Raw genomic sequence first — 25699 nt, 5'->3', positions numbered from 1 at the left:
ACCCCCCCTTAAGGACAATGGGACCCCCATTAAAGTCAATGGGACCCCCATTAAAGACAATGGGGCCTCCATTCAAGGCACTGGGACCCCTATTAAAGACAATGGGGACCCCATTCAGTGCAGTGGGACCCCCATTAAAGACAATGGGACCCCCATTAAGCACAATGGGGCCCCCATTCAAGACAATAGGACCCCCATTCAAGACAATGGGACCCCCATTAAGGACAATGGGACCCCCATTCAAGACAATGGGGCCCCCCTTGAGGTCCATGGGCCCCCCCTGGCCCTGCTCCGGGCCGCCCTGGAGGCCGCGCTGCTGCAGGGCCCGGGGGTGCCGCTGCCCCCGGAGCTGGGCCCGGTGCTGGGGCTGCCCCTGTCCCCCCCAGCCAAATGCCTGCGCCTGGATGGAGCCCGCCTCCTGCGCCGCAACCTCACCCCGGTAACGGCCTAGAGGGACCTATAGAGCCCCATAGAGTCCTATAGAACCCAATAGCACCCCACAGACCCCCATAGACCTCCTTAGCACCCTATAGATACCCCATAGACACCTTTAGCACCCCATAGACAACCCATAGACCCCCTTAACACCCCATAGACCCCCGTAGCACCCCATAGACCCCTTTAGCACCCCATAGACCCCCCCCGTAGGCCCCCGTATGCACACATAGCACCACGTAGCACCCCATAGGACCCCAATTCCCCCCATAGAACCCCAATTGCCCCCTACAGAACCCCAATACCCCCCCCAGAGAACCCCGTTAACCCCTATAGAACCCCCATTTCCCCCTATATAACCCCATTAACCACTATAGAACCCCATTAACTGCTCTAGAACTGCATTAATCCCTATAGAACCCCAATTCCCCCCTATAGAACCCCAATTCCCCACAAAGGACCCCAATTCCCCCCCACACATCCTCAATACCCCCCCCCCCCCAGGACCCCAATTCCACCCCATAGGACCCCATTCCCCCCTATAGAACCCCAAATTCCCCCTTAGAACCCCAAATTCCCCCCATAGGACCCCCATTCCACCCTAGAACCCCAATTCCCCCCATAGGACCCGAATTTCCCCCTACAGAACTTTGCTACCCCTATAGAACCCCATTAACCCCTATAGAACCCTATTAACCATATAGGACCCCATTAACTCCTGTAGAACCCCTATTCACCCTATAGAACCCCAATTCCCCCCCATGGGACCCCAGTTCCCCCCCATAGGACCCCAATTCCCCCCTATAGAACCCCAATTCCCCCCCGTAGGACCCCGATTCCCACCCTAGAACCCCAATTCCCCCCCATAGGACCCCAATTCCCCCCATAGAACTTTGTTACCCCTATAGAACCACATTAACCCCTATAGAACCCCACTAACCCATATAGGACCCCATTAACTCCTGTAGAACCCCTATTCACCCCTATAGAACCCCAATTCCCCCCCATGGGACCCCAGTTCCCCCCCATAGGACCCCAATTCCCCCTATAGAACCCCAATTCCCCCCCATAGGACCCTGGACCCGATTCCCACCCTAGAACCCCAATTCCCCCCATAGGACCCCAATTCCCCCCATAGAACTTTGTTACCCCTATAGAACCACATTAACCCCTATAGAACCCCACTAACCCATATAGGACCCCATTAACTCCTGTAGACCCCTATTCACCCCTATAGAACCCCAATTCCCCCCATAGGACCCCGATTCCCACTCTAGAACCCAATTCCCCCCTACAGAACTGTTACCCCTATAGAATGCAGTTAACCCCTATAGAACCCCATTAACCCATATAGGACCTTATTAACTCCTGTAGAACCTCTATTCCCACCTATAGATCCCCAATTCCCCCCCATAGGACCCCAGTTCATCCCTGTGGAACCCCCTTAACCCCTATAGAGCCCCATTAACCCTGTAGGAGCCCATTAACTACTATAGGACCCCATTAACTCTATAGAACCCCAATCCCCCATAGAAGTCCAATCCCGCTATGGGACCCCTAGTACCCCCATAGGACACCATCTCCCCCCTAGAGAACCCCATTAACCCCTATAGAACCCCATTAACTCCTGTAGAACCCCTATAGAACCCCAGTTTCCCCCCCTAGAACCCCAATTCCCCCCCATAGGACCCCAATTCCCCCAATAGACCCCCTCAAGCCCTATAGAACCCCATTAACTACTCTAGGACCCCATTAACATCTACAGAACCCCCATTCCCCCTTATTGAACCCCAATTCCCCCCAGAGAACCCCAAGTCCCCCCATAGGACCCAACTCCCCCCTAGAGAACCCCATTAACCCCTAGAGAACCCAATTCCCCCCATAGGACCCCAGCTCCCCCCTAGAGAACCCCATTAACCCCTAGAGAACCCCAATTCCCCCCATAGGACCACAATTCCCCCTAGAGAACCCCATTAACCCCTAGAGAACCCCAATTCCCCCATAGGACCCCAACTCCCCCTTATAGAACCCCATTAACCCCTAGAGAACACTATTAACCCCTAGAGAACCCTATTAACCCTAGAGAACCCCAATTCCCCCCTATAGAGCCCCATTTATGCCCATAGGACCCCATTAACCCCTATAGAACCCCATTAACCCCTATAGAACCCCATTAACCCCCCCTCCCCACACCTTTACCTGGCCTGTTCCATTGCAGGACCCGGCGGGGGGCCCCCCTTGGGCCTCTCCCGGCTCCACACGGCCCTGAGCATCCTGGAGAAGTATGGCAGGAACCTGCTGCAGCCCCGGCCCCCCCGGCACTGGCGCTGCGTGAGCTACAGCAACCCCGTCTTCAGCTCCACACTGGGGGGCCATCCAGGTACCCGGCCCCTATAGACCCCTATAGACCCTATGGGCTCATATAGACTCCTATAGGGACCTCAGCACTAGTGCTGCGTGAGCTACAGCAGCCCCGTCCTTCAGCTCCACGCTGGGGGCCATCCAGATACCCGGCCCCTATAGACCCCTATAGACCCCTATGGGCTCATATAGACCCCTATAGACTCCTATGGGCTCCTATGGGCACCTCAGCACTGGTGCTGCGTGAGCTACAGCAACCCCGTCTTCAGCTCCACACTGGGGGCCATCCAGGTACCTGGCCTCTATAGACCCCTATAGACCCCTATGGGCTCATATAGACCCCTACAGGGACCTCAGCACTAGTGCTGTGTGAGCTACAGCAGCCCCGTCTTCAGCTCCACACTGGGGGCCATCCAGGTGCCTGGCCCCTATAGACCCCTATAGGTACCTATAGACCCCTATAGATCCCTATGGGCTCATATAGACCCTTATAGACTCCTATGGGCACCTATGGGCTCCTATGGGCACTCAGCACTGGTGCTGTGTGAGCTACAGCAACCCCGTCTTCAGCTCCATGCTGGGGGCCATCCAGGTACCCGGCCCCTATAGACCCCTATAGGTACCTATAGACCCCTATAGATCTCTATGGGCTCATATAGACCCTTATAGACTCCTATGGGCACCTATGGGCTCCTATGGGCACCTCAGCACTGGTGCTGGTCGTGAGCTACAGCAACCCCGTCTTCAGCTCCACGCTGGGGGCCATCCAGGTACCCGGCCCCTATAGGCACCTATAGGCACCTATAGGCCCCCAATGGACCCCTATGGGCAGCCAGCACCCCATGTCCTCCTATGGCTCCTGTAGCCCCCCCCAATCCTCCCCATGTTACCATAAACCCCCCCTAGAACCCCACTACCCCCTATAGCACCCCCCGGTAGACCCCTGTAGACCCCCGTAAGACCGCTATAGGACCCCATAGGATCCCTATAGACCCCCATAGGACCCCTGTAGAATCCCATAGGACCACTATAGACCCCCATAGGACCCCTGTAGAACCCATAGGACCTCTATAGACCCCCATAGACCCCTATAGACCCCCATAAGACCCCTATAGACCCCCACAGGACCTCTACAGACCCCCATAGGACCCCTATAAAACCCCATAGGACTCCTATAGACCCCCCATAGGACCCCTATAGACCCCCATAGGACCCCTCTAGAACCCCATAGGACCCCTATAGACCCCATAGGACCGCTGTAGAACCCCATAGGACCGCTATAGAACCCCATAGGACCCATATAGATCCCCATAGGACCCTCTACAGACCCCCGTTAGGACCCCGTAGAACCCCATAGGACCCCTATAAAACCCCGTAGGACCCCTATAGACCCCCATAGGACCCCTCTAGAACCCCATAGGACCCCTATAGACCCCCATAGGACCGCTATAGAACCCATAGCACCCATATAGACTCCCGTAGGACCCTGTAGAACCCCATAGGACCCCTATAGATCCTATAGAAACCCCATAGGACCACTATAGACCCCCATAGACCCCATAAGACCCCTATAGAACCCCATAGGACCCCTCTAGAACCCCATAGGACCCCTATAGACCCCCATAGGGACCGCTGTAGAACCCCATAGGACCGCTATAGAACCCCATAGGACCATATAGACCCCCATAGGACCTCTACAGACCCCGTAGGACCCCGTAGAACCCCATAGGACCCCTATAAAACCCCTTAGGACCCCTATAGACCCCCATAGGACCGCTATAGAACCCCATAGCACCCATATAGACCCCGTAGGACCCTGTAGAACCCCATAGGACCCCTATAGATCCCTATAGAGAACCCCATAGGACCCCTATAAACCCCCCATAGGACCCCTATAGACCCCCATAGGACCCCTCTAGAACCCCATAGGACCCCTATAGACCCCCATAGGACCCCGCTATAGAACCCCATAGGACCCATATAGACCCCCATAGGACCTCTACAGACCCCCGTAGGACCCCGTAGAACCCATAGGACCCCTATAAAACCCCGTAGGACCTCTATATACCCCCATAGGACCCCTATAGACCCCCATAGGACCCCTATAGATCCCTATAGAACCCCATAGGACCCCTATAGACCCCCATAGGACCCCTATAGAACCCCATAGGACCCCTATAGATGCCCATAGGACCCCTGTAGAACCCCATAGGACCCCTATAGACCCCCATAAGACCCCTATAGAACCCCATAGGACCCCTATAGACCCCCATAAGACCCCTCTAGAACCCCATAGGACCCCTATAGACCCCCATAGGACCGCTATAGAACCCCATAGCACCCATATAGACCCCCGTAGGACCCTGTAGAACCCCATAGGACCCCTATAGATCCCTATAGAACCCCATAGGACCCCTATAGACCCCCATAAGACCCCTATAGAACCCCATAGGACCCCTATAGATGCCCATAGGACCCCTGTAGAACCCCATAGCACCCCTATAGACCCCCATAGGACCCCTCTAGACCCCCATAGGACCCCGTAGAACCCCATAGGACCCCTCTAGACCCCCATAAGACCCCTCTAGACCCCCATAGGACCCCTCTAGAACCCCTTAGCAGCCCTATAGCCCCCTGTGTTCTCTATAGGGGGCTCGGGAGGTGCTGATGCTCTTGGGGTACACAGCAGAGGGGGGGCCGGGGCTGAGCTTCCCCCCCGAGGTCTCGGCCCCCCATGGCCCCCGCGTGGCCGCGGTGACCGCGGATGTGCTGGTGCTGCGCCGGGAGCTGGAGCTGCTGCTGGCTGGTGAGCTATAGGGGCTATAGGGGGTGATGGGGCTATAGGGGGTGATGGGGTCAATGGGAGTAATGGGGTCAATGGGGTAATGGGGGCAATGGGGGTAATGGGGCAATGGGGGTAATGGGGTCAATGGGGTAATGGGGGTAATGAGGGGTAATGGGGGCAATGGGGTCAATGGGTAATGGGGGTCAATGGGGGGCAAGGGGTAATGGGGTCAATGGAGGGTAATGTAGGCAATGGGGTAACGGGGCAATGGAGTTAATGGGGGTCAATGGGGGGAATGGGGTCATGGGGGTAATGGAGGCTATGGTTATGGGGGGAATGGGGATAATGGGGTCAATGGGGTAAAGGGGGTAATGGGGTCAATGGGGGCTATGGGTCAATGGGGGTAATGGGGTCAATGGAGGTAATAGGGGCAATGGGAATGGGGTAATGGGGTTAATGGGGGTAATGGGGTCGGGGGGTAATGGGGGCAGTGGGGTAATGGGGGTCAATGGGTAATAGGGGCAATGGGGGCAATGGGGGTCAATGGGGTGAATGTGGGTAATGGGGTCAATGGGAGAATGGGGTCAAGGGGGGTAATGGGGGCAATGCGGTAATGGGGGGGCAATGGGGTAATGGGGGGCAATGGGGGTCAATGGGGGCTATAGGGGTCAATGGAGGGGTCTCTGATTCTCCCTTCCCCCCCCCCCCAGAACCAGCACCCGAACCCCCACTTCTTCACTGACATCCTAAAGGGGGACGATGAGGTGAGGATGGACTGGTTTGAACTGGTTTGGGACTGGTTTGAACTGGTTTGGGTGGGTTTGGACTGGTTTGGGTGGGTTTGGACTGGTTTGGGTGGGTTTGGACTGGTTTGAACTGGTTGGACTGGTTCGGGTTGGTTTGGACTGGTTTGGGTGGGTTTGGACTGGTTTGGGTTGGTTTGAACTGGTTTGGGTGGGTTTGGACTGGTTTGAACTGGTTTGGACTGGTTCGGGTTGGTTTGGACTGGTTTGGGTGGGTTTGGACTGGTTTGGGTGGGTTTGGACTGGTTTAAACTGGTTTGAACTGGTTTGAACTGGGGGCTCCTTTCCCATCCCAGGAGGACCTGGTCACTGATGCGATGCCCATAGTGGAGCGTGACGGACCTATAGGTATGGGGCTCTATGGGGCTCTATGGGGTCTCTATGGGGCCCTATAGCTCCTATATGGGTCCTGATGCTGTGTTCGCCTATAGGGGACCCCCCCTCCAGATGTGATCGGCCACGCACCCCCCCCTCCAGGTAACGTGGAACAACCCGCCCCCCCATAGAGACCCATAGAACCCCATAGGCACCCCATAGACGCCCTATAGAGCCCGATAGACACCTCATAGACACTCTGTAGAACCCCATAGGCACCCCATAGTGCCCCATAGACACCCGATAGGCACTTCCATAGACCCTGTAGATGTGTATAGACCCCATAGACACCCCATAGACACCCCATAGACCCCCATGGGCATTTGTATCTCCCCATATATGCCTATAGACCCCCATATGGTACCACCATAGACGCCCATGGGCACCCCATAGCCCTCCACAGACCCCCATAGACACCCCATAGACCCCCATAAACACCCTGTATCTCCTCCTATATACCTATAGACCTCCCATAGGACCCCCATGGGCACCCCCATAGCCCTCCACAGACCCCATAGACACCCATAAACACCCTGTATCTCCCTCTATATACCTATAGACCCCCATAGCCCCCCATGGGCACCCCATAGCCCTCCACAGACCCCCATAGACACCCCGTAGACCCCCATAAACACTCTGTATCTCTCCCTATATGCCTATAGACCCCCATAGGTACCCCATAGACCCCCATGGGCACCCATAGTCGCCCCATCCAGACCCCTATAGCTCCCCATAGCCCCCCCATAACCCCCTATAGACACCCCATAACCCCCTTTATGCTACATAGGGGGGGGTCTATGGGTCCCTTAACACCTTCTCCCCCTGCCCCCCCCCCAGCTCCTCTCCCCATGCTCCCCCTCCGGCCCCTATGGGGGCAGCCCCATAGCGCTATGGGGCAGGAGGAGGGGGGGGAAGGCTGGGCCTGCGCCTCCTGCACCTTCCTCAACCCCGGCCCCAGCGTCCTCTGTGGGGTGTGCGAGCGCCCCCGCCTGGCCCGGAGGCCCCCCCCGCAGGTGCCAATGGGACCTTCCTATGGGGGGCCCTATGGGGCTTGGGGGGGCCCAATGGTGTTTAATGGGGTCTAAGGGGGGTTTAATGGGGTCTAAAGGGGGTTCCATGGGGCTAAAGGCTTTAATGGGGTTTAAAGGGGGTTTGGGGGGTCCCAATGGGGTTTAATGGGGTCTAAAGGGGGTTTAATGGGGGCTAAAAGGGTTTATTGGGGTGCCAATGGGGTTTAATGGGGTCTTAAAGGGTTTAATGGGTCTCAATGGTGTTAAAATGGGGTCTAAAGGGGATTTAATGGGGGGTAAAGGGGTTTAATGGGTTTTAAAGGGGGTTTGGGGGGGTCCCAATAGGGTTTAATGGGGGTCTAAGGGGGTGTAATGGGGTCTAAATGGGGTTTAATGGGGTCCCAATGGGTTTAATGGGGGCTAAAGGGGGTTTGGGGGGGTCCCAATGGGGTTTAATGGGGTTTCAATGGGGTTTAATGCGGCTTAAAGGTGGTTTGGGGGGGTCCTCAATGGGTTTAATGGGGTCTAAAGGGGTTTAATGGGGTCCTAATGGAGTTAATGGGCTCCTAATGGGGGTTAATGGGGTCCTAATGGGAGTTAATGGGCTCCTAATAGGGGTTAATGGGGTCCCTAATGGGGGTTAATGGGGTCCTATTGGGGGTTAATGGGGTCTAATGGGGGTTTGGGGGGTCCCAATGGGGTTTTCCTGGGTTCTGAAGGTGGTTTGGGGGGGTCTGAAGGGTATAATGGGGTGCAATGGGGTTTAATGGGTTTCTCAATGGTGCTTATTGGGGTCCCAATGGGGTTTAATGCAGCTAAAGGGGATTTGGGGGGGGGGTCCTCAAGGGGTTTAATGGGGTCTAAAGGGGGCTTAATGGGGTCTAATGGGGGTTTGGGGGGGTCTAAAGGGGTTTGGGAGGGGTCTCAATGACGGTTAATGGGGTCTAAAGGGGGTTTGGGGTGTCCCAGTGGGGTTTAATGTGTTCTGAAGGGGGTTTGGGGCGGTCTGAAGGGGTTTAATGGGGTCCTAATGGGGTTTAATGGGGTCTAAAAGGGTTTAATGGGGTCTCAATGGGGGTTAATGGGGTCTAAAGGGGATTTGGGGGGGTCCTCAAGGGGTTTAATGGGGGCTAAAGGGGTTTAATGGGGTCCCAATAGGGTTTAATGCGGCTTAAAGGGGGTTTGGGGGGATCTAAAGGGGGTTTGGGGGGGTCTAAAAGGGTTTAATGTGGTCTCAATGGGGTTTAATGGGGTCTAAAGGGGATTTGGGGGGGTTCTCAAGGGGTTTAATGGGGTCTAAAGGGGGCTTGATGGGGTCTAAAGGGGTTTAATGGGGTCCTAATGGGGTTTATTGGGGTCCCAATGGGGTTTAATGCGGCTTAAAGGGGGTTTGGGGGGGTCTAAAAGGGTTTAACGGGGTCTCAATGGGGTTTAATGGGGTCTAAAGGGGATTTGGGGGGTCCTCAAGGGGTTTAATGGGGTCTAAAGGGGGCTTGATGGGGTCTAAAGGGGTTTAATGGGGTCCTAATGGGGTTTATTGGGGTCCCAATGGGGTTTAATGCGGCTTAAAGGGGGTTTGGGGGGGTCCCAATGGGGTTTAATGGGGTCTAAAGGGGGTTTAATGGGGTCTCAATGGTGTTAAATGGGGTCTAAAGGGGTTTAATGGGGTCCTAATGGGGTTTATTGGGGTCCCAATGGGGTTTAATGCGGCTTAAAGGGGGTCTTGGGCTTGCCCCCCATTGACCCCCCCCTTTCCCCCCCCCCCCCCATAGGGCTGGTCCTGCCCCCATTGCACCTACTTCAACGCAGGCCCCGGCCCCACATGTGCCCTCTGCAGGCAGCACCTGGGCACCCCCCCCACCCCGGCCCCCCCCGCCCCTGAACCCCACTTGGTCCCTCCCAAAGCCGGCCCCCCTCCGCCCCCCCCCAACAAGCCCCGCCCCCCCCTCGATGCCGACCAATGGCGGCAGCGGCGCCTGGACCAAGATGGCCGCCGCGTGGTCGCCCTCCTGCGGGTGAGTTTTGGGGGGGGGGGGGACGGACGGACTGCTATAGGGCAGGGACCCCCCCCCCCCCCATTGGGTCCTATAGGGGCTCCTTATTGGCCCCTATGGGGGGTGTAGGGGGGGGTATTGGGGGTCTGGGGGGGGTAATTGGGGTCTATGGGGGGTATTGGGGGTCTATGGGGGGGTAATGGAGGTCAATGGGGGTTTATGGGGGGGTATTGGAGGTCAATGGGGGGGTATTGGGGGTCTATGGGGGGGGTAATTGGGGTCTATGAGGGGGTAATGGGGGTCTTTGGGGGTTTATGGGGGGTATTGGGATCTATAGGGGGGTAATGGGGGTATACAGGTGGGTAATGGGGGTCTATGGGGGTTTATGGGGGGTATTGGGGATCTATGGGGGGGTATTGGGGGTCTATAGGGGGGGTATTGGGGGTCTATGGGGGTTTATGGAGGGGTAATGGGGGTCTATGGGGGGGTATTGGGTGTCTATGGGGCAGTATTGGGGGTCTATGGGGGTTTATGGGGGGTATTGGGGATCTATGGGGGGTATTGGGGGTCTATAGGGGGGTATTGGGGGTCTATGGGGGTTTATGGAGGGGTAATGGGGGTCTACGGGGGGGTATTGGGGGTCTATGGGGCGGTATTGGGGGTCTGTGGGGGTTTATGGAGGGGTATCTGGGTTCTGTGGGGTGTAATTGGGGTCTGGGGTGGGTAATGGGGGTCTATGGGGGGTACTGGCGTGCTATGGGGGGGGTATTGGGGGGATATTGGGGGTCTATGTGGAGCTATGGGGATCCTATGGGGCAAGAGGGGTGCCCTATGGGGGGGTATCGCGGCTCTCTATGGGTCCCAATGGGTTCCTGTGGGTCTCTATGGGGCACTATGGGGTGCCTATGGGGTCTCTGTGGGGTATTTGGGTTTCTATGGGGTCTCTATGGGGCACTATGGGTCTGTATGGTGTCTCTATGGGGTTTCTGTGGGTCTCTATGGGTCCGTATGGTTTCTCTATGGGTCCGTATGGTTTCCCTATGTGTCCCTATGGGTCTCTGTGGGTCCCTGTGTGGTCCCTATGGGTCCCTATGTGTCCCTATGGGTCTCTGTGGGTCCCTATGGTTTCCCTATGTGTCCCTATGGGTCTCTGTGGGTCCCTATGGGGTCTCTATGGGTCCCTATGGGTCTGTATGGTGCCTCTATGGGGTTTCTGTGGGTCTCTATGGGTCCGTATGGTTTCTCTGTGGGTCCCTACGGTTTCTCTATGGGTCCGTATGGTTTCCCTATGTGTCCCTATGGGTCTCTGTGGGTCCCTATGGGGTCCCTATGGGTCCCAATGGCTCCCTCTCTCTCTCCCCCCGCAGGCCGCCGAGCGCAGGGGCTCCCCGCTCCCGCTGCCCCCCCCGCCCTCCCCCCGGGCTCTGTGGGTCCTGGCCGGGGCCGGGGGGCTCCGTGGGGCGCAGGAGCCGGGGGGGCCCTTGGGGGCCCTGTCCCTGGAGGAGGCGGCGCGGGCCTGGGCCTGCGCCATGGGGCAGGCGGGGGGGGCCCTGCGGGCCTGCCTGGGGCACAGGAGGAGGCAGGTGGGCGGAGCCTAGGGCCGCGCCGGCCAATCAGGGCCGAGGGAGGAAGGGGAGGGGCTAAGGGGGGGGGTGGGGGTGTCCAAATAAGGGAAAAGGGGAGGGGCTAAAGGGGAAAGGGGCGGGGATAAGGGGCAGCCTAATAAGGGAGAAGGGGAGGGGCTAAGGGGTATCCATATAAGGGAGAAGGGGAGGGGCCTATTGGGTGTCCAAATAAGGGGAAGGGGAGGGGCTAAGGGGTAGCCAATGCGTTAGAAGGGGAGGAGCTAAGGGGTATCCATATAAGGGGAAGGGGAGGGGCCTACGGGGTATCCAAAGAAGGGAAAGAGGAGGGGCTAAAGGGGAAAGGGGCGGGGCTAATGGGCAGCCTGATGGGAAGGGGAGGGGCTAAGGGTTATCCATATAAGGGAAAAGGGGAGGGGCTAATGGGGAGCCAATGAGGGAGAAGAGGAGGGGCTAAGGGGTAAGAGGTGGGGGGTAATGGGTATCCATTTAAGGGAGAAGGGGAGGGGCTAAGGGGTATCCATATAAGGGAGAAGGGGAGGGGCTATGGGGTATCCATATAAGGGAGAAGGGGAGGGGCTAAGGGCTATCCCTATAAGGGAAAAGGGGTGGGGCTATAGGGTATCCTAAGGGAAAAGGGGAGGGGCTAAGGGGTACCCATATAAGGGAAAAAGGGAGGGGCTAAGGTTATCCCTAAAAGGGGAGGGGCTAAGGGCTATCCCTATATAAGGGAAAAGGGGAGGGGCTACGAGGTATCCTTATAAGGGAAGAGGGGAGGGGCTAGGGCTATCCCTATAAGGGAAAAGGGGAGGGGCTACAGGGTATTCATATAAGGGAAAAGAGAAGGGGCTAAGGGCTATCCCTATATAATGGAAAAGGGGAGGGGCTACGGGGTATCCATATAAGGGAAAAGGGGAGGGGCTAAGGGCTATCCCTATAAGGGAAAAGGGGAGGGGCTACGGGGTACCCATATAAGGGAAAAGGGGAGGGGGTAAGGTTATCCCTAAAAGGGGAGGGGCTAAGGGCTATCCCTATAAGGGAAAAGGGGAGGAATTAAGGGTTATCTCTATAAGGGAAAAGGGGAGGGGCTCCGGGGTACCCATATAAGGCAAAAGGGGAGGGGCTAAGGGCTATCCATGTAAGGCAAAAGGGGAGGGGCTCCGGGATACCCATATAAGGCAAAAGGGGAGGGGCTCCGGGCTACCCATATAAGGCAAAAGGGGAGGGGCTAAGGGCTACCCATATAAGGCAAAAGGGGAGGGGCTCTGGGGATCCCCTCCGGACCGCTGTGCTCCTTCCAGCTGCGGGCTCTGGCCTCCTTGGGCTTCCCGGAGCGCGTCCGCGCCGGCCGGGCCCTGTTCCAGGCCGGGGGCCTCTTGAGCCCAGCCCTGGCCCAGCTGCAGGCCCCCCGGCTCCAGCCCTTCCTGCAGCGCCTCTGGGAGCCCCGCACCCCCCCCATGGACTTCGAGCAGCCCGACCAGCCTGTGAGCTGTGGGGCAGGGGGGGGGGAATGGGGGTCTATGGGGGTAATGGGGTAATGGGGGTCTATGGGGGAATGGGGGTAATGGGGGCATGGGGGGCAATGGGGGAATGGGGGTAATGGGGTAATGGGGGGCAATGGGGTAATGGGGGTCTATGGGGTAATGGGGGCAATGGGGTAATGGGGGGCAATGGGGGTAGTGGGGTAATGGGGGCATGGGGGGCAATGGGGTAATGGGGCAATGGGGGTCAATGGGGGTAGTGGGGCAATGGGGGGGTAATAGGGGTAATGGGGGTCTATAGGGTAATGGGGGTCTATGGGGTAGTGGGGACAATGGGGGCATGGGGGGCAATGGGGTAATGGGGGCCTATGCGGTAATGGGGGTAATGGGGCAATGGGGTACTGGGGGTCAATGGGGGTAATGGGGGCAATGGGTGTAATGGATAATAGGAACAATGGGGGTAATGGGGACAATGGGGGGTAATGGGGGCAATGGGGTAACGGAGGGTAATGAGGCAATGGGGGTAATGGGGGCAATAGGGGTAATGGAGGGCAATGAGGGTAATGGGGTAATGGCAATAGAGGTAATGGGGGCAATGGGGGGTAATGGGGGCAATGGCGGTAATGGGGGTAAGGGGGCAATGGGGATAATGGGTAATGGGGGCAATGGGGGGTAATGGGGGCAATGGGGGCAATGGGGTAATGGAGGGTAATGAGGCAATGGGGGCAATGGGGGGTAATGGGGGCCTCGTTGGCTCTCCCTTGCTGCAGGCCCTGGTGCGCCGGGCCCTGGCCGAGCTGGAGCTGGCGAGTTGGGGCCGGGCTCAGCTCTTTGTGGCCCTGGGCCGGGAGCTGGGGCTGGGCCGGACCCCGCGGGCGCCTCCGGAGCTGGTGGAGGCCGTGGGGAGCTGCTGGGACCGGGAAGAGCTGCGGAGGAGGCTGCGGTGCGAGTGCGCCGTGTGCGGGACAGCCCTGCCCCGCGAGCAGGTCAGCCAGGCCAGCGGGGGGCGCTGAGGGTGCTGGGCGGGTCATCCCATCCAGCAGGGGGCGCTGAGTGTGAGGAGTAAGTCAGCCAGGCCAGCGGGGGGCGCTGAGTGTAAGGAGTAAGTCAGCCAGGCCAGCGGGGGGCGCTGAGGGTACTGGGCGGGTCAGCCAGGCCAGCGGGGGGCGCTGAGAGTGCTGGGCAGGTCAGCCAGGCCAGCGGGGGGCGCTGAGGGTGCTGGGAGGGTCATCCCATCCAGCAGGGGGCGCTGAGTGTGAGGAGTAAGTCAGCCAGGCCAGCAGGGGGCGCTGAGTGTAAGGAGTAAGTCAGCCAGGCCAGCGGGGGGCGATGAATGTAAGGAGTAGGTCATCCCATCCAGCAGGGGACACTGAGTGTGTTGGGTGGGTCATCCCATCCAGCAGGGGGCGCTGAGTGTAAGGAGTAAGTCAGCCAGGCCAGCGGGGGGCGCTGAGGGCGTGGGGCGGGTCAGCCAGGCCAGCGGGGGGCGGTGAGGGTGCTGGGAGGGTCATCCCATCCAGCAGGGGGTGCTGAGTGTAAGGAGTAAGTCAGCCAGGCCAGCAGGGGGCGCTGAGTGAGATGAATGGGTCATCCCATCCAGTAGAGGGCGCTGAGTGTGTTGGGTGAGTCAGCCCATCCAGCAGGGGGTGATGAGTGTAAGGAGTAAGTCAGCCAGGCCAGCAGGGGGCGCTGTGTTGGGTGGGTCATCCCATCCAGCAGGGGGCGCTGAGTGTAAGGAGTAAGTCAGCCAGGCCAGCAGGGGGTGGTGAGTGTGTTGGTTGGGTCATCCCATCCAGCAGGGGGCGCTGTGTTGGGTGGGTCAGCCCATCCAGCAGGGGGTGCTGAGTGTACGGAGTAAGTCAGCCAGGCCAGCGGGGGTCGCTGAGGGTGTGGGGTGGGTCATCCCATCCAGCAGGGGGCGCTGTGAGGAGTAAGTCAGCCAGGCCAGCAGGGGGCGCTGAGTGTGTTGGGTGGGTCATCCCATCCAGCAGGGGGTGCTGACCGTAAGGACTAAGTCATCCAGGCCAGCAGGGGGCGCTGAGGGTGGGTCATCCCATCCAGCAGGGGGCGCTGACCGTAAGGAGTAAGTCAGCCAGGCCAGCAGGGGGCGCTGAGTGTACGGAGTAAGTCAGCCAGGCCAGCAGGGGGCGCTGAGTGCAGAAGTAGCTCAGCCCACGCAGCAAGGGGGCGCTGAGTGTCTTAGGTCCTCCCATCCAGCAGGGGGCGCCGCGCCTTAGAGCACCCCGTAGCGCCCCCATACCCCCCCCAAACCCCAATATCCGCCCCATTCCCCCCCATATCCGCCCCATAGCACCCCATAGCACCCCACAGCGCCCCACAGCGCCCCACAGCGCCCCATAGCGCGCTGCCCGCAGGCGCAGGTGCTGACGGGCTGCCAGTGCTGGCTGTGCCCTGACTGCTTCCGGCTCCACTTCACGCTGGGCGTGCGCGAGCGCCCCGTGCGGGCCCTCGTGTGCCCGGCCTGCGCCGGGCCCGACCTGCGCGACGAGGCCTGCGCCGCCGCCTACTTCGCCACGCTCGACGCGCAGGTATATTATGGGATGGAGCGAGGGGGGGGAATGGTTATAATGGGGTATAATGGGGTTATAATGGGCTATAATGGGGTGTAATGGGGTTATAATGGAGTTATAATGGGCTGTAATGCGGTTATAATGGGTTATAATGGGGTGTAATGTGGTTATAATGGAGTTATAATGGGCTGTAATGCGGTTATAATGGGATTATAATGGGTTATAATGGGGTGTAATGGGGTATAATGGGGTTTTAATGCGGTTATAATGGGGTATAATGGGGTTATAATGGGGTAAATGGGGTTATAATGGGGTATAATGGGATATAATGGGGTTATAATGGCTTATAATGAGGGGTAATGGGGTATAATGGCTTATAATAGGGTTATAATGGGGTATAATGGGGTTATAACGGGGTATAATGGGCTCTAATGGGGTTATAATGGGGTTATAATGGGCTCTAATGGGGTTATAATGGGTTATAGTGGGGTATAATGGGGTATAATGGGGAATAATGGGTTATAATGGGGGGTAATGGGGTTATAATGGGTTATAATGGGGTATAATGGGCTCTAATGGGATTATAATGGGTTATAATGAGCTCTAATGGGGTTATAATGGGTTATAATGGGGTTATAATGGGGTATAATGGGGGTATAATGGGGTTATAATGGGTTATAATGGAGTTATAATGGGGTGTAATGGGCTCTAATGGGGTTATAATGGCTTATAATGGGTTATAATGGGTTATAATGGGCTCTAATGGGGTTATAATGGGCTTTAATAGGGTTATAATGGGTCATAATGGGGTTATAATGGGTTATAATGCTCTATAATGGGTTATTATGGGCTCTAATGGAGTTTTAATGTGGTTATAATGGAGTAAATGGGGTTATAATGCATTGTAATGGGGTTGTAATGGGCTACAATGGGGTACAATGGGGTATAATGGATTATAATGGGGTACAATAATGAGGTATAGCGGGTTATAATGGGTTGTAATGGGTTAGTATCAGGTTATAGTGGGGTAAATGAGCTATAATAGTGAGGTATAATCGGGTATAATGGGGTATAATGGGTTTTACTGGGGTTATAATGCGTTATAATGGAGTTATAATGGGGTGTAATGGGGTGTAATGGGGGATAATGGGTTATAACGGGGTTACAATGGTTTATGATAGGCTCTAATGGGGTTATAATGGGCTCTAATGGTGTTATAATGGGGTATAATGGGTTATAATGGGGTTATAATGGGGTTATAATGGGCTCAAATGGGGTTTTAATGCGGTTATAATGGAGTAAATGGGGTTATAATGCATTATAATGGGGTCGTAATGGGCTATAATGGGGTATAATGGGTTATAATGGGTTGTGATGGGGTATAATGTGTTTGTAATGGGTTATAATGGGGTTATAATGGGGTGGAATGGGGGACAATGGGGGATAATGGGGTTATAATGGGTTATAATGGGCTCAAATGGGGTATAATGGGGTTATAATGGGGGATAATGGGGTATAATGGGTTATAATGGGGTTATAATGAGTTATAATGGGCTCAAATGGGGTTATAATGAGTTATAATGGGCTCTAATGGGGTTAAAATGGGTTATAATTGGGTATAATGGGGTTATAATGGGCTATAATGGGGGGTAATGGGGTTATAATGGGCTATAATGGTCTATAATGGGCTATAATGAGTTATAATGGGCTCTAATGGGGTATAATGGGGTTATAATGGGGGTATAATGGTCTATAATGGGCTATAATGGGTTATAATGGGCTCTAATGGGGTTATAATGGGTTATAATGGGGTAAGTGGGGTATAATAATGAGGTATAATGGAGTATAATAAGGTTGTCATGAGCTATAATGGGCTACAATGGGATTTTAATGGGGTTATAATGGGTTATAATGGGGTAAATGAGGGATAATAATGAGATATAATGGGTTATAGCGGGATTATAATGGGTTATAATGGGGTTGTAATGGAGTTATAATGGGGTATAATGGGTTATAGTGGGTTTTAATGGTGTATGCTGGGGTTATAACAGGATGTAATGGAGTTGTAGTGGGGTATAATGCAGTATAATGGTTTATAATGGGGTATGATGGGTTATAATGGGGTTATAATAGGTTATAATGGGTTGTAATGGGTTATGGTTGTGGTGTAATGGGTTATAATGGGGTAAATGGGGCATAATGGGGTTATAATAGGGTTATAGTGGGGTATGATGGGGTATAATGGGGTTATAATGGGGGTAAATGGGGTTATAACGGGGTATAATGGGGTATAATGGGGGTAAATGGGGTTATAATGGGTTATAATGGGGTATAATGGGGGTAAATGGGGTTATAATGGGGTATAATGGGGTAAATGGGGTTATAATGGGTTGTCAGAAGTTGTAATGCGTTATAATGGGTTATAGTGGGGTGTAATGGGTTATAATGGTGTATAATGGGAGTATACTGGGTCATAACAGGGTATAGTGGGGTTATAATGGGTTGTAGTGGGGTTGTAATGGGGTTATAATGGATTATAATGGGATATAATGGGGTATAGTGGGATATAATGGGTAAAGTGAATTGAAACGGGTTATAATGGTAATATAATGGATTATGTTGGGTTATAATAGGTTATAATGGGGTATAATGGTGTTATTATGGGATACACAGCATTGTAATGGGTTATAATGGGTTTCAATGGGGCCCTGCCCCACAGCTCCGCCAGTGCCTGGACCCGGCCACCTACGAGCTCTTCAGCCAGAAACTGACCGAGCTCGAGCTGGAGCGAGACCCCCAGTTCCTCTGGTGCCCCCAGGTGCGCTATGGGGCAGCCATGGGGCAGCTATGGGGCTCTATAGGGCTCTATGGGGCTCTATGGGGTGCCTATGGAGGGCTATGGGGGGGGGGGGGTGTGCAGGCAGCGCGCTGCGGCGCGGCCTCCAGGGGGCGGTATAGTGCCGCGGGGGGCGGGGTCAGCCGAGGACACGCCCCCTCCTCTGCTCTATTGGTCCCTATGGCTCCCTATAGGGCTCTATGGGGGTTCTATGGGGCAGCCCCACACCGAGGCCTCTCTTCTGCCCCCCAAGTGCTCCTTTGGCTTCATCTTCGAGGCTGAGCAAGGCCCCGCTCAGTGTCCCCAGTGCAAACACTGCTGCTGCCCCCGCTGCCAGCGCCCGGTATGGGGCTCTATGGGGTTCTATGGGGGGCTATGGGGTTCTATGGGGCTCTATGGGGGGCTATGGGGTTCTATGGGGTCTCTATGGGGGGCTATGGGGGTCTATGGGGTCTCTATGGGGGGCTATGGGGAGGCTATGGGGGTCTAAGGGGCACTGGGGTGTCAATGGGGCAATGGGGGTCTATGGGGCTGGGGGGGTCTATGGGGCTGAGCAGGCTCTGGGGGGTCTATGGGTCCCAATGTGGTCTCTATGGGTCCCAATGGGGTCTCTATGGGTCCCTATGGGTCTCTATGGGGTACCTGTGGGGTAGCTATGGGTCATAATAGGGGTCTATGGGGCCCCTTTGGGTCCCAGTGGGGTCTCTATGGGTCCCAATGGGCTCTCTATGGGTCTGTATGGGTCCCAATGGGGTCCCTGTGGATCCCTATGGATCCCAATGGGTTCTCTATGGATCCCAGTGAGGTCTCTATGGGTCCCAATGGGCTCTGTATGGGTCTCTATGGGTTTCTATGGGGTCTCTATGGGTCCCAATGGGGTCTCTATGGGGGTCTGTGTATCTCTATGGGTCCCTATGGGGTCTCTATGTGTCCCTATGGGTCTCTATGGGCTCTCTATGGGTCCCTATGGGTCTCTATGGGTCCCAATGGGCTCTCTATGGATCCCTATGGGTCCCAATGGGCTCCCTATGGGTCCCAATGGGTCCCAATGGGCTCTCTATGGATCCCTATGGGTCCCAATGGGTCCCAATGGGGTCTCTGTGGGTCCCAATGAGGTCTCTATGGGTCCCTATAGGTCTCTGTGGGGTCCCTATGGGTCCCAATGGGGTCTCTATGGGTCCCTATGGGTCCCAATGGGGTCTCTGTGGGTCCCAATGAGGTCTCTATGGGTCCCTATCGGTCTCTGTGGGGTCCCTATGGGTCCCAATGGGGTCTCTATGGGTCCCTATGGGTCCCAATGGGGTCTCTATGGATCCCTATGGGTCCCAATGGGCTCCCTATGGGTCCCTATGGGTCCCAATGGGCTCCCTATGGGTCCCTATGGGTCCCAATGGGTTCTCTATGGATCCCTATGGGTCCCAATGGGCTCCCTATGGGTCCCTATGGGTCCCAATGGGCTCCCTATGGGTCCCTATGGGTCCCAATGGGGTCTCTATGGGTCCCAATGAGGTCTCTATGGGTCCCTATCGGTGTCTGTGGGGTCCCTATGGGTCCCAATGGGCTCTCTATGGATCCCTATGGGTCCCAATGGGGTCTCTATGGATCCCTATGGGTCTCTATGGGTCCCAATGGGGTCTCTATGGGTCTCTATGGGGTCCCTATGGGTCCCAATGGGCTCTCTGTGGGTCCCTATGGGTCTCTATGGGATCCCTATGGGTCCCAATGGGGTCTCTATGGGGTCCCTATGGGTCCCAATGGGCTCTCTATGGATCCCTATGGGTCCCAGTGGGTCCCAATGGGGTCTCTATGGGTCCCAATGGGCTCTCTATGGATCCCTATGGGTCCCTATGGGTCCCTATGGGTCTCTATGGGTCCCAATGGCTCTCTATGGGTCCCAGTGGCACCCCCAGCACGCCTCCCTGTCCTGCGCTGCCTTCGAGGCCTGGCTCGGCTCCAGCGACCCCCGGGGGGCGGCGGCGGCGGCGGCCGTGGGGCTGGAGGCCTTCCTGCAGGAGCACAGCATCGGTGCGCTAGGGGGCGCTGCGGCGCTCCGCCGCCTCTCTAGGCAGCTCTATGGTCTCTATGGGGTCTCTATGGGGGGCTCCTGGGGTCTCTGTAAGGGTCTATGGGGCTCTATGGGGTCTCTGTAGGGGTCTATGGGGCTCTATGGGCTCTCTATGGGGGTCTCCTGGGGTCTCTATAAGGGTCTATGGGGCTCTATGGGCTCTCTATGGGGGTCTCCTGGGGTCTCTATAAGGGTCTGTGGGGCTCTATGGGCTCTCTATGGGGGTCTCCTGGGGTCTCTATAAGGGTCTATGGGGCTCTATGGGGTCTCTATAAGGGTCTATGGGGCTCTATGGGGTCTCTATGGGGGGCTCCTGGGGTCTCTATAAGGGTCTGTGGGGCTCTATGGGGTCTCTATGGGGGGCTCCTGGGGTCTCTATAAGGGTCTATGGGGCTCTATGGGGTCTCTATGGGGGGCTCCTGGGGTCTCTATAAGGGTCTATGGGGCTCTATGGGGTCTCTATGGGGGGCTCCTGGGGTCTCTATAAGGTTCTATGGGGCTCTATGGGGTCTCTATGCGGGGCTCCTGGGGTCTCTATAAGGGTCTATGGGGCTCTATGGGCTCTCTATGGGGGGCTCCTGGGGTCTCTATAAGGGTCTGTGGGGCTCTATGGGCTCTCTATGGGGGTCTCCTGGGGTCTCTATAAGGGTCTATGGGGCTCTATGGGGCTCTATGGGGTCTCTATAAGGGTCTATGGGGCTCTATGGGGTCTCTATGGGGGGCTCCTGGGGTCTCTATAAGGGTCTATGGGGCTCTATGGGGTCTCTATGGGGGGCTCCTGGGGTCTCTATAAGGTTCTGTGGGGCTCTATGGGGTCTCTATGCGGGGCTCCTGGGGTCTCTATAAGGGTCTATGGGGCTCTATGGGCTCTCTATGGGGGGCTCCTGGGGTCTCTATAAGGGTCTATGGGGCTCTGTGGGGTCTCTGTGGGGTGTCTATGGGGCTCTGTGGGGCTCTATGGGGTCCCAGTGGGTCCCAATGGGTTTCTCTGCTGTCTGTATGGGTTCCTATGGGGTCTCTATGGGGCCTATGGGGTCTCTACGGGATCTCTGTGGGTCTCTATGGGGTCTATGGGGTCTCTGTGGGTCCCAGTGGGGTCTGTATGGGTTCTCTATGTGTCCCTATGAGGTCTCTGTGGGTCCCTATGGGTCTCTGTGGGTTTCTGTGGGTCTCCATGGGGTCTCTATGGGGTCTCTGTGGGTCTCTATGAGTCTCTGGGGTCCCTATGGGGTGTCTATGGGTTCTTATGGGTCTCTATGGGGCCTATGGGGTCTCTATGGGGTCTCTGTGGGTCTCTATGGGTTTCTGTGGGTCCCTATGGAGTCTCTGTGGGTCTCCATGGGGTCTCTATGGGTTTCTATGGGGTCTTTATGGGTCTCTATAGGGTCCCTATGGGTCCCACTGCGGTCCCTATGGGGCTCCCAATGGCTCCCTGTGCCCCATAGGCTGCCCGCGCTGTGGGGCGCGCTTTGCCCTGGCCCGGGGGGGCTGCCTCCACCTCCAGTGCTCCCAGTGCCAGCACCAGTTCTGCAGCGGCTGCGCCTGCCCCTTCCACCCCCGTCACGTGAGCCTATGGGGCTCTATGGGTCTCTATGGGGCAGCTATGGGTCTCTATGGGGTGCCTATGGAGGGCTATGGGGGGGGGGGGGTGTGCAGGCAGCGCGCTGCGGCGCGGCCACCAGGGGGCGGTATAGTGCCGCGGGGGGGGCGGGGTCAGCCGAGGCCACGCCCCCCTCCTTCTGTTCTATTGGTTCGTATGGGGCTCTATGGGGTCTTTGGGGCTCTATGGGTCCCTGTGGGTGTCTGTGGGGTCTTTATGAGGCTCTATGGGATCTTTATGGGTCTCTATGGGGTCCCTATGGGGTTCCTATGGGTCTCTGTGGGTCTCTATGGGTCCCTATGGGTCTCTGTGGGTCTCTATGGGTCCCTGTGGGGTCCCTATGGGGTTCCTATTGGTCTCTATGGGTCTCTATGGGTCTCTGTGGGGTCCCTATGGGTCTCTATGGTGTCCCTATGGGTCTCTATGGGGTCTCTATGGGTCTCTATGGGGTCCCTATGGGGCTTTATGGGGTCTCTATGGGGCTCTGTGGGGTCCCTGTGGGTCTCTGTGTGGTCCCTATGGGTCTCTGTGGGTCTCTGTGGGGTCTTTATGAGGCTCTATGGGATCTTTATGGGACTCTATGGGGTCCCTATGGGTCCCTATGGGGTTCATATGGGTCTCTATGGGGTTTTTATGAGGCTCTATGGGGTCTGTATGGGTCTGTATGGGTCCCTATGGGGTCCCTATGGGGTTCCTATTGGTCTCTATAGGTCTCTATGGGGTCTTTATGGGTCTTTATGTGGTCTCTGTAGGTCTGTATGGGTCCCTATGGGGTCCCTATGGGGTTCCTATTGGTCTTTATGGGTCTCTATGGGGTCTCTATGGGTCCCTATGGGGTCCCTATGGGGTTCCTATTGGTCTCTATGGGTCTCTGTGGGGTCCCTATGGGTCCCTATGGGGCTCTATGGAGTCTCTATGGGGCTCTGTGGGGTCTCTATGGGGCTCTATGGGGTCTCTGTGGGTCTCCATGGGGTCTCTATGGGGTCTTTATGAGGCTCTGTGGGGTTTTAAAGGGTTTTTGGAAGTCCCTATGGGGCTCGATGGGGTCTCTATGGGGTCTTTATGGGGCTCTATGGGGCTCTATGGGGGCTCTATGGGTCTCTATGGGGTCTCTGTGGGTCCCTATGGGTCTCTATGGGGTCCCTATGGGTCTCTATGGGGTCCCTATGTGTCCCTATGTGTCCCTATGGATCTCTATGTTTCTCTATGGGGCTGACCCCCATCTCCCCCCCCCCAGTCCTGCCCCATTGAGCGCTGCCCCATGCGGGGCTCCCTCCACGGGCACCACCCCCGGGACTGCATCTTCCACCTGCGGGACTGGAGCCCCCCCCGCCTGCAGCGGCTCCTCCAGGTGCGCTAGGGGGCGCTAGGGGGCTCGGGGGGGGGCGCCTCTATGGTGTCTCTATGGTGTCTCTATGGTGTCCCTATGGCGTCTCTATGGTGTCCCTATGGTGTCTCTATGGTGTCTCTATGGTGTCTCTATGGCGTCTCTATGGCGTCCCTATGGTGTCTCTATGGTATCTCTATGGTGTCTCTATGGTGTCCCTATGGCGTCCCTATGGCGTCTCTATGGTATCTCTATGGTGTCTCTATGGTGTCTCTATGGCGTCCCTATGGTGTCTCTATGGTATCTCTATGGTGTCTCTATGGTGTCCCTATGGCATCTCTATGGTGTCTCTATGGTGTCTCTATGGCGTCCCTATGGCGTCTCTATGGCGTCCCTATGGCGTCCCTATGGCGTCCCTATGGCGTCCCTATGGCGTCCCTATGGCGTCCCTATGGCGTCTCTATGGCGTCCCTATGGCGTCTGTATGGCGTCTCTATGGTGTCTCTATGGTGCCTCTATGGTGTCCCTATGGTGTCTCTATGGCGTCTCTATGGTGTCTCTATGGTGTCTCTATGGTGCCTCTATGGTGTCTCTATGGTGTCTCTATGGTGTCTCTATGGTGTCTCTATGGTGTCTCTATGGTGTTTCTATGGTGTCTCTATGGTGTCCCTGCGGGTGTTTATGGTGCTCCTATGGGGTCTCTATGGGTGGTTATGGGGCACTATAGGGGGGGTCTATGGGGTGTTTATAGGTCGCTAAGGGGTTTATATGGGGCACTACGGGTGTCTGTGGGGCACTACGGGTGTCTAGGGGGCTCTATGGGGTCTTTATGGGGCTCTATGGGGTGTCTATGGTCATCTATGGGGTCTCTATGTGGCTCTATGGGGCTCTATGGGGTATCTGTGGGGTCTTTATGGGGCTCTATGGGGTAGCTATGGCTTGTTATGGGGTTTCTATGGAGCTGTGGTTCTCTAAGGAGTCTCAATGGAGCTCTATGAGGTCTCTATGGGGCTCTGTGGGGTCTTTATGGGGCTCTATGGGGTATCTGTGGGTTGCTATGGGGTTTCTATGGGGCTCTGGTTCTCTATGGGGTGCTATGGGTCTCTATGGGGCTCTATGAGGTCTCTGTGGGGCTCTATGGGGGCTCTATGGGGTCCCTATGGGGTCTTTATGGGGTTCTATGTGGTCTCTATGGGTTGCTATGGGGTTTCTATGGGGCTCTGGTTCTCTAAGGGGTGCCATAGGGCTCTATGGGGCGCTGTAGGGTTTCTTTGGGGCTCTATGGGTCTCTATGGTGTATCTATGGGTTCTCTGTGGGGCTCCATGGGGTTTTTTGGGGGCTCTATGGGTCGCTATGGGGCAGCCCCCTAACCCCTCCCTTCCAGGACGCCGCCGTCCCCTTCGAAACCGAGCCTCCCCCGGGCTTCTCCCCCCCTCCAGGCGGTAAGAACCAACCCCCCCGCCCCCCATCCTTCTTCACCCCCTAAGTGTGGGTCAGCCCCATAGCTCTCTATGGGGCCGCCCCATAGGAGGCTGCATGGTGCTGGAGCAGAAAGAGACCCCCGTGGGGCTGAAGGACGAGCCCTGCGGCCGGGAGACCCCAAAGGACCACGCGGGCCTGTGCCGGTGAGCCCCTATGGGGCAGCGCTGTGGGGGCAGCGCAATGGGGCAGCCCTATAGCGCCGTCACCAACGTCTCATTCCTCCCGGCGCTAGGGGGCACTACACGGAGTACCTGATCCGCCTCATCAACCACCACGGCCTGGACCCCGTCTCTCTTTACGACTCGGCCGAGCTCCGCGCCGCCGCCGAGCGCCACCTAGCGGCGGGGAGGAGCCAGCGGCGGGCGGGCGAAGGGGGCGTGGCCTACGAGCGCCGCCTGCGGGAGCTCCTCCAGCAGGAGGCGCCTTTGTGCGGCGGGGGCGGGGCCAGGGGGCGGGCCACGTGACCCCCGGCGGGGGCGTGGTTCGGGGGCGCGCCGCGGAAGCGCGGGGAAAAGACGCGTGGTGCCGGAGCGCGTGTGCTTGCTTGTCGCGACAGAGGAGGGGGCGGGGTTTGGTGCTCTGTCGCGATAGGAAGATGGCGCCCGTCCCCCCCGCAGGCCAGCGGCGCCTGCGGGCCTGGCTGCTGGAGCAAGTGGAGAGCGGGCGCTACGCGGGGCTGGTGTGGGACGACGCGGAGAGGACGGCGCTGCGCGTGCCCTGGCAGCGGGGGGGGAGGGGGGGAGGGGCCGGGAGCGCGCTCTGCAAGGTGACGTCACGGCGGGGGGAGGGGGAGGGGGTGGGGGGGAGGGGGAGGGGGGGGGGAGGGGGGGGGAGGGGTTGGGGGGGAAGGGTGGGGGGGAGGGGTTGGGGAGCGGAGGGGGAGGGGTTGTGGGGGTGGGGGAGGGGAAGTTAGGGGAGGTGTGGGGGAGGGGTTGGGGGGGTGAGGGAGGGGAAGTTAGGGGGAGGGGTGGGGGGGGGAGGGGTTAGGGGGGAAGGGGGGGAGGGGTTGTGGGGGAGGGGGTGGGGAAGT

The 25699-nt window shown here is 57.1% G+C and overlaps 1 protein-coding gene across 1 annotated transcript; it reads left to right on the top strand.

Moving 5' to 3' along the window:
- The first annotated feature begins 303 nt into the window (after positions 1–303).
- On the top strand, positions 304–25160 carry LOC136006336 (E3 ubiquitin-protein ligase RNF31-like). The gene is given in 22 exon segments (XM_065664363.1): positions 304–439; positions 2654–2815; positions 2999–3087; positions 5446–5601; positions 6292–6345; positions 6681–6732; positions 6816–6861; positions 7597–7644; positions 7646–7772; positions 9542–9784; positions 11131–11346; positions 12648–12830; positions 13598–13813; positions 15203–15376; positions 18078–18176; positions 18448–18537; positions 20093–20219; positions 21705–21823; positions 23097–23210; positions 24572–24629; positions 24716–24812; positions 24902–25160. Coding segments are annotated over 22 exon segments (2751 nt in total). The 5' UTR covers positions 304–390; the 3' UTR covers positions 25134–25160.
- The last annotated feature ends 539 nt before the right edge of the window (positions 25161–25699 follow it).

Source organism: Lathamus discolor, unplaced genomic scaffold (genome assembly GCF_037157495.1).
Source record: "Lathamus discolor isolate bLatDis1 unplaced genomic scaffold, bLatDis1.hap1 Scaffold_148, whole genome shotgun sequence".
NCBI lineage: Eukaryota > Metazoa > Chordata > Aves > Psittaciformes > Psittacidae > Lathamus > Lathamus discolor.
Note: the sequence above shows the minus strand (reverse complement) of the source record. Positions and strands in the feature narration are given on the sequence as shown.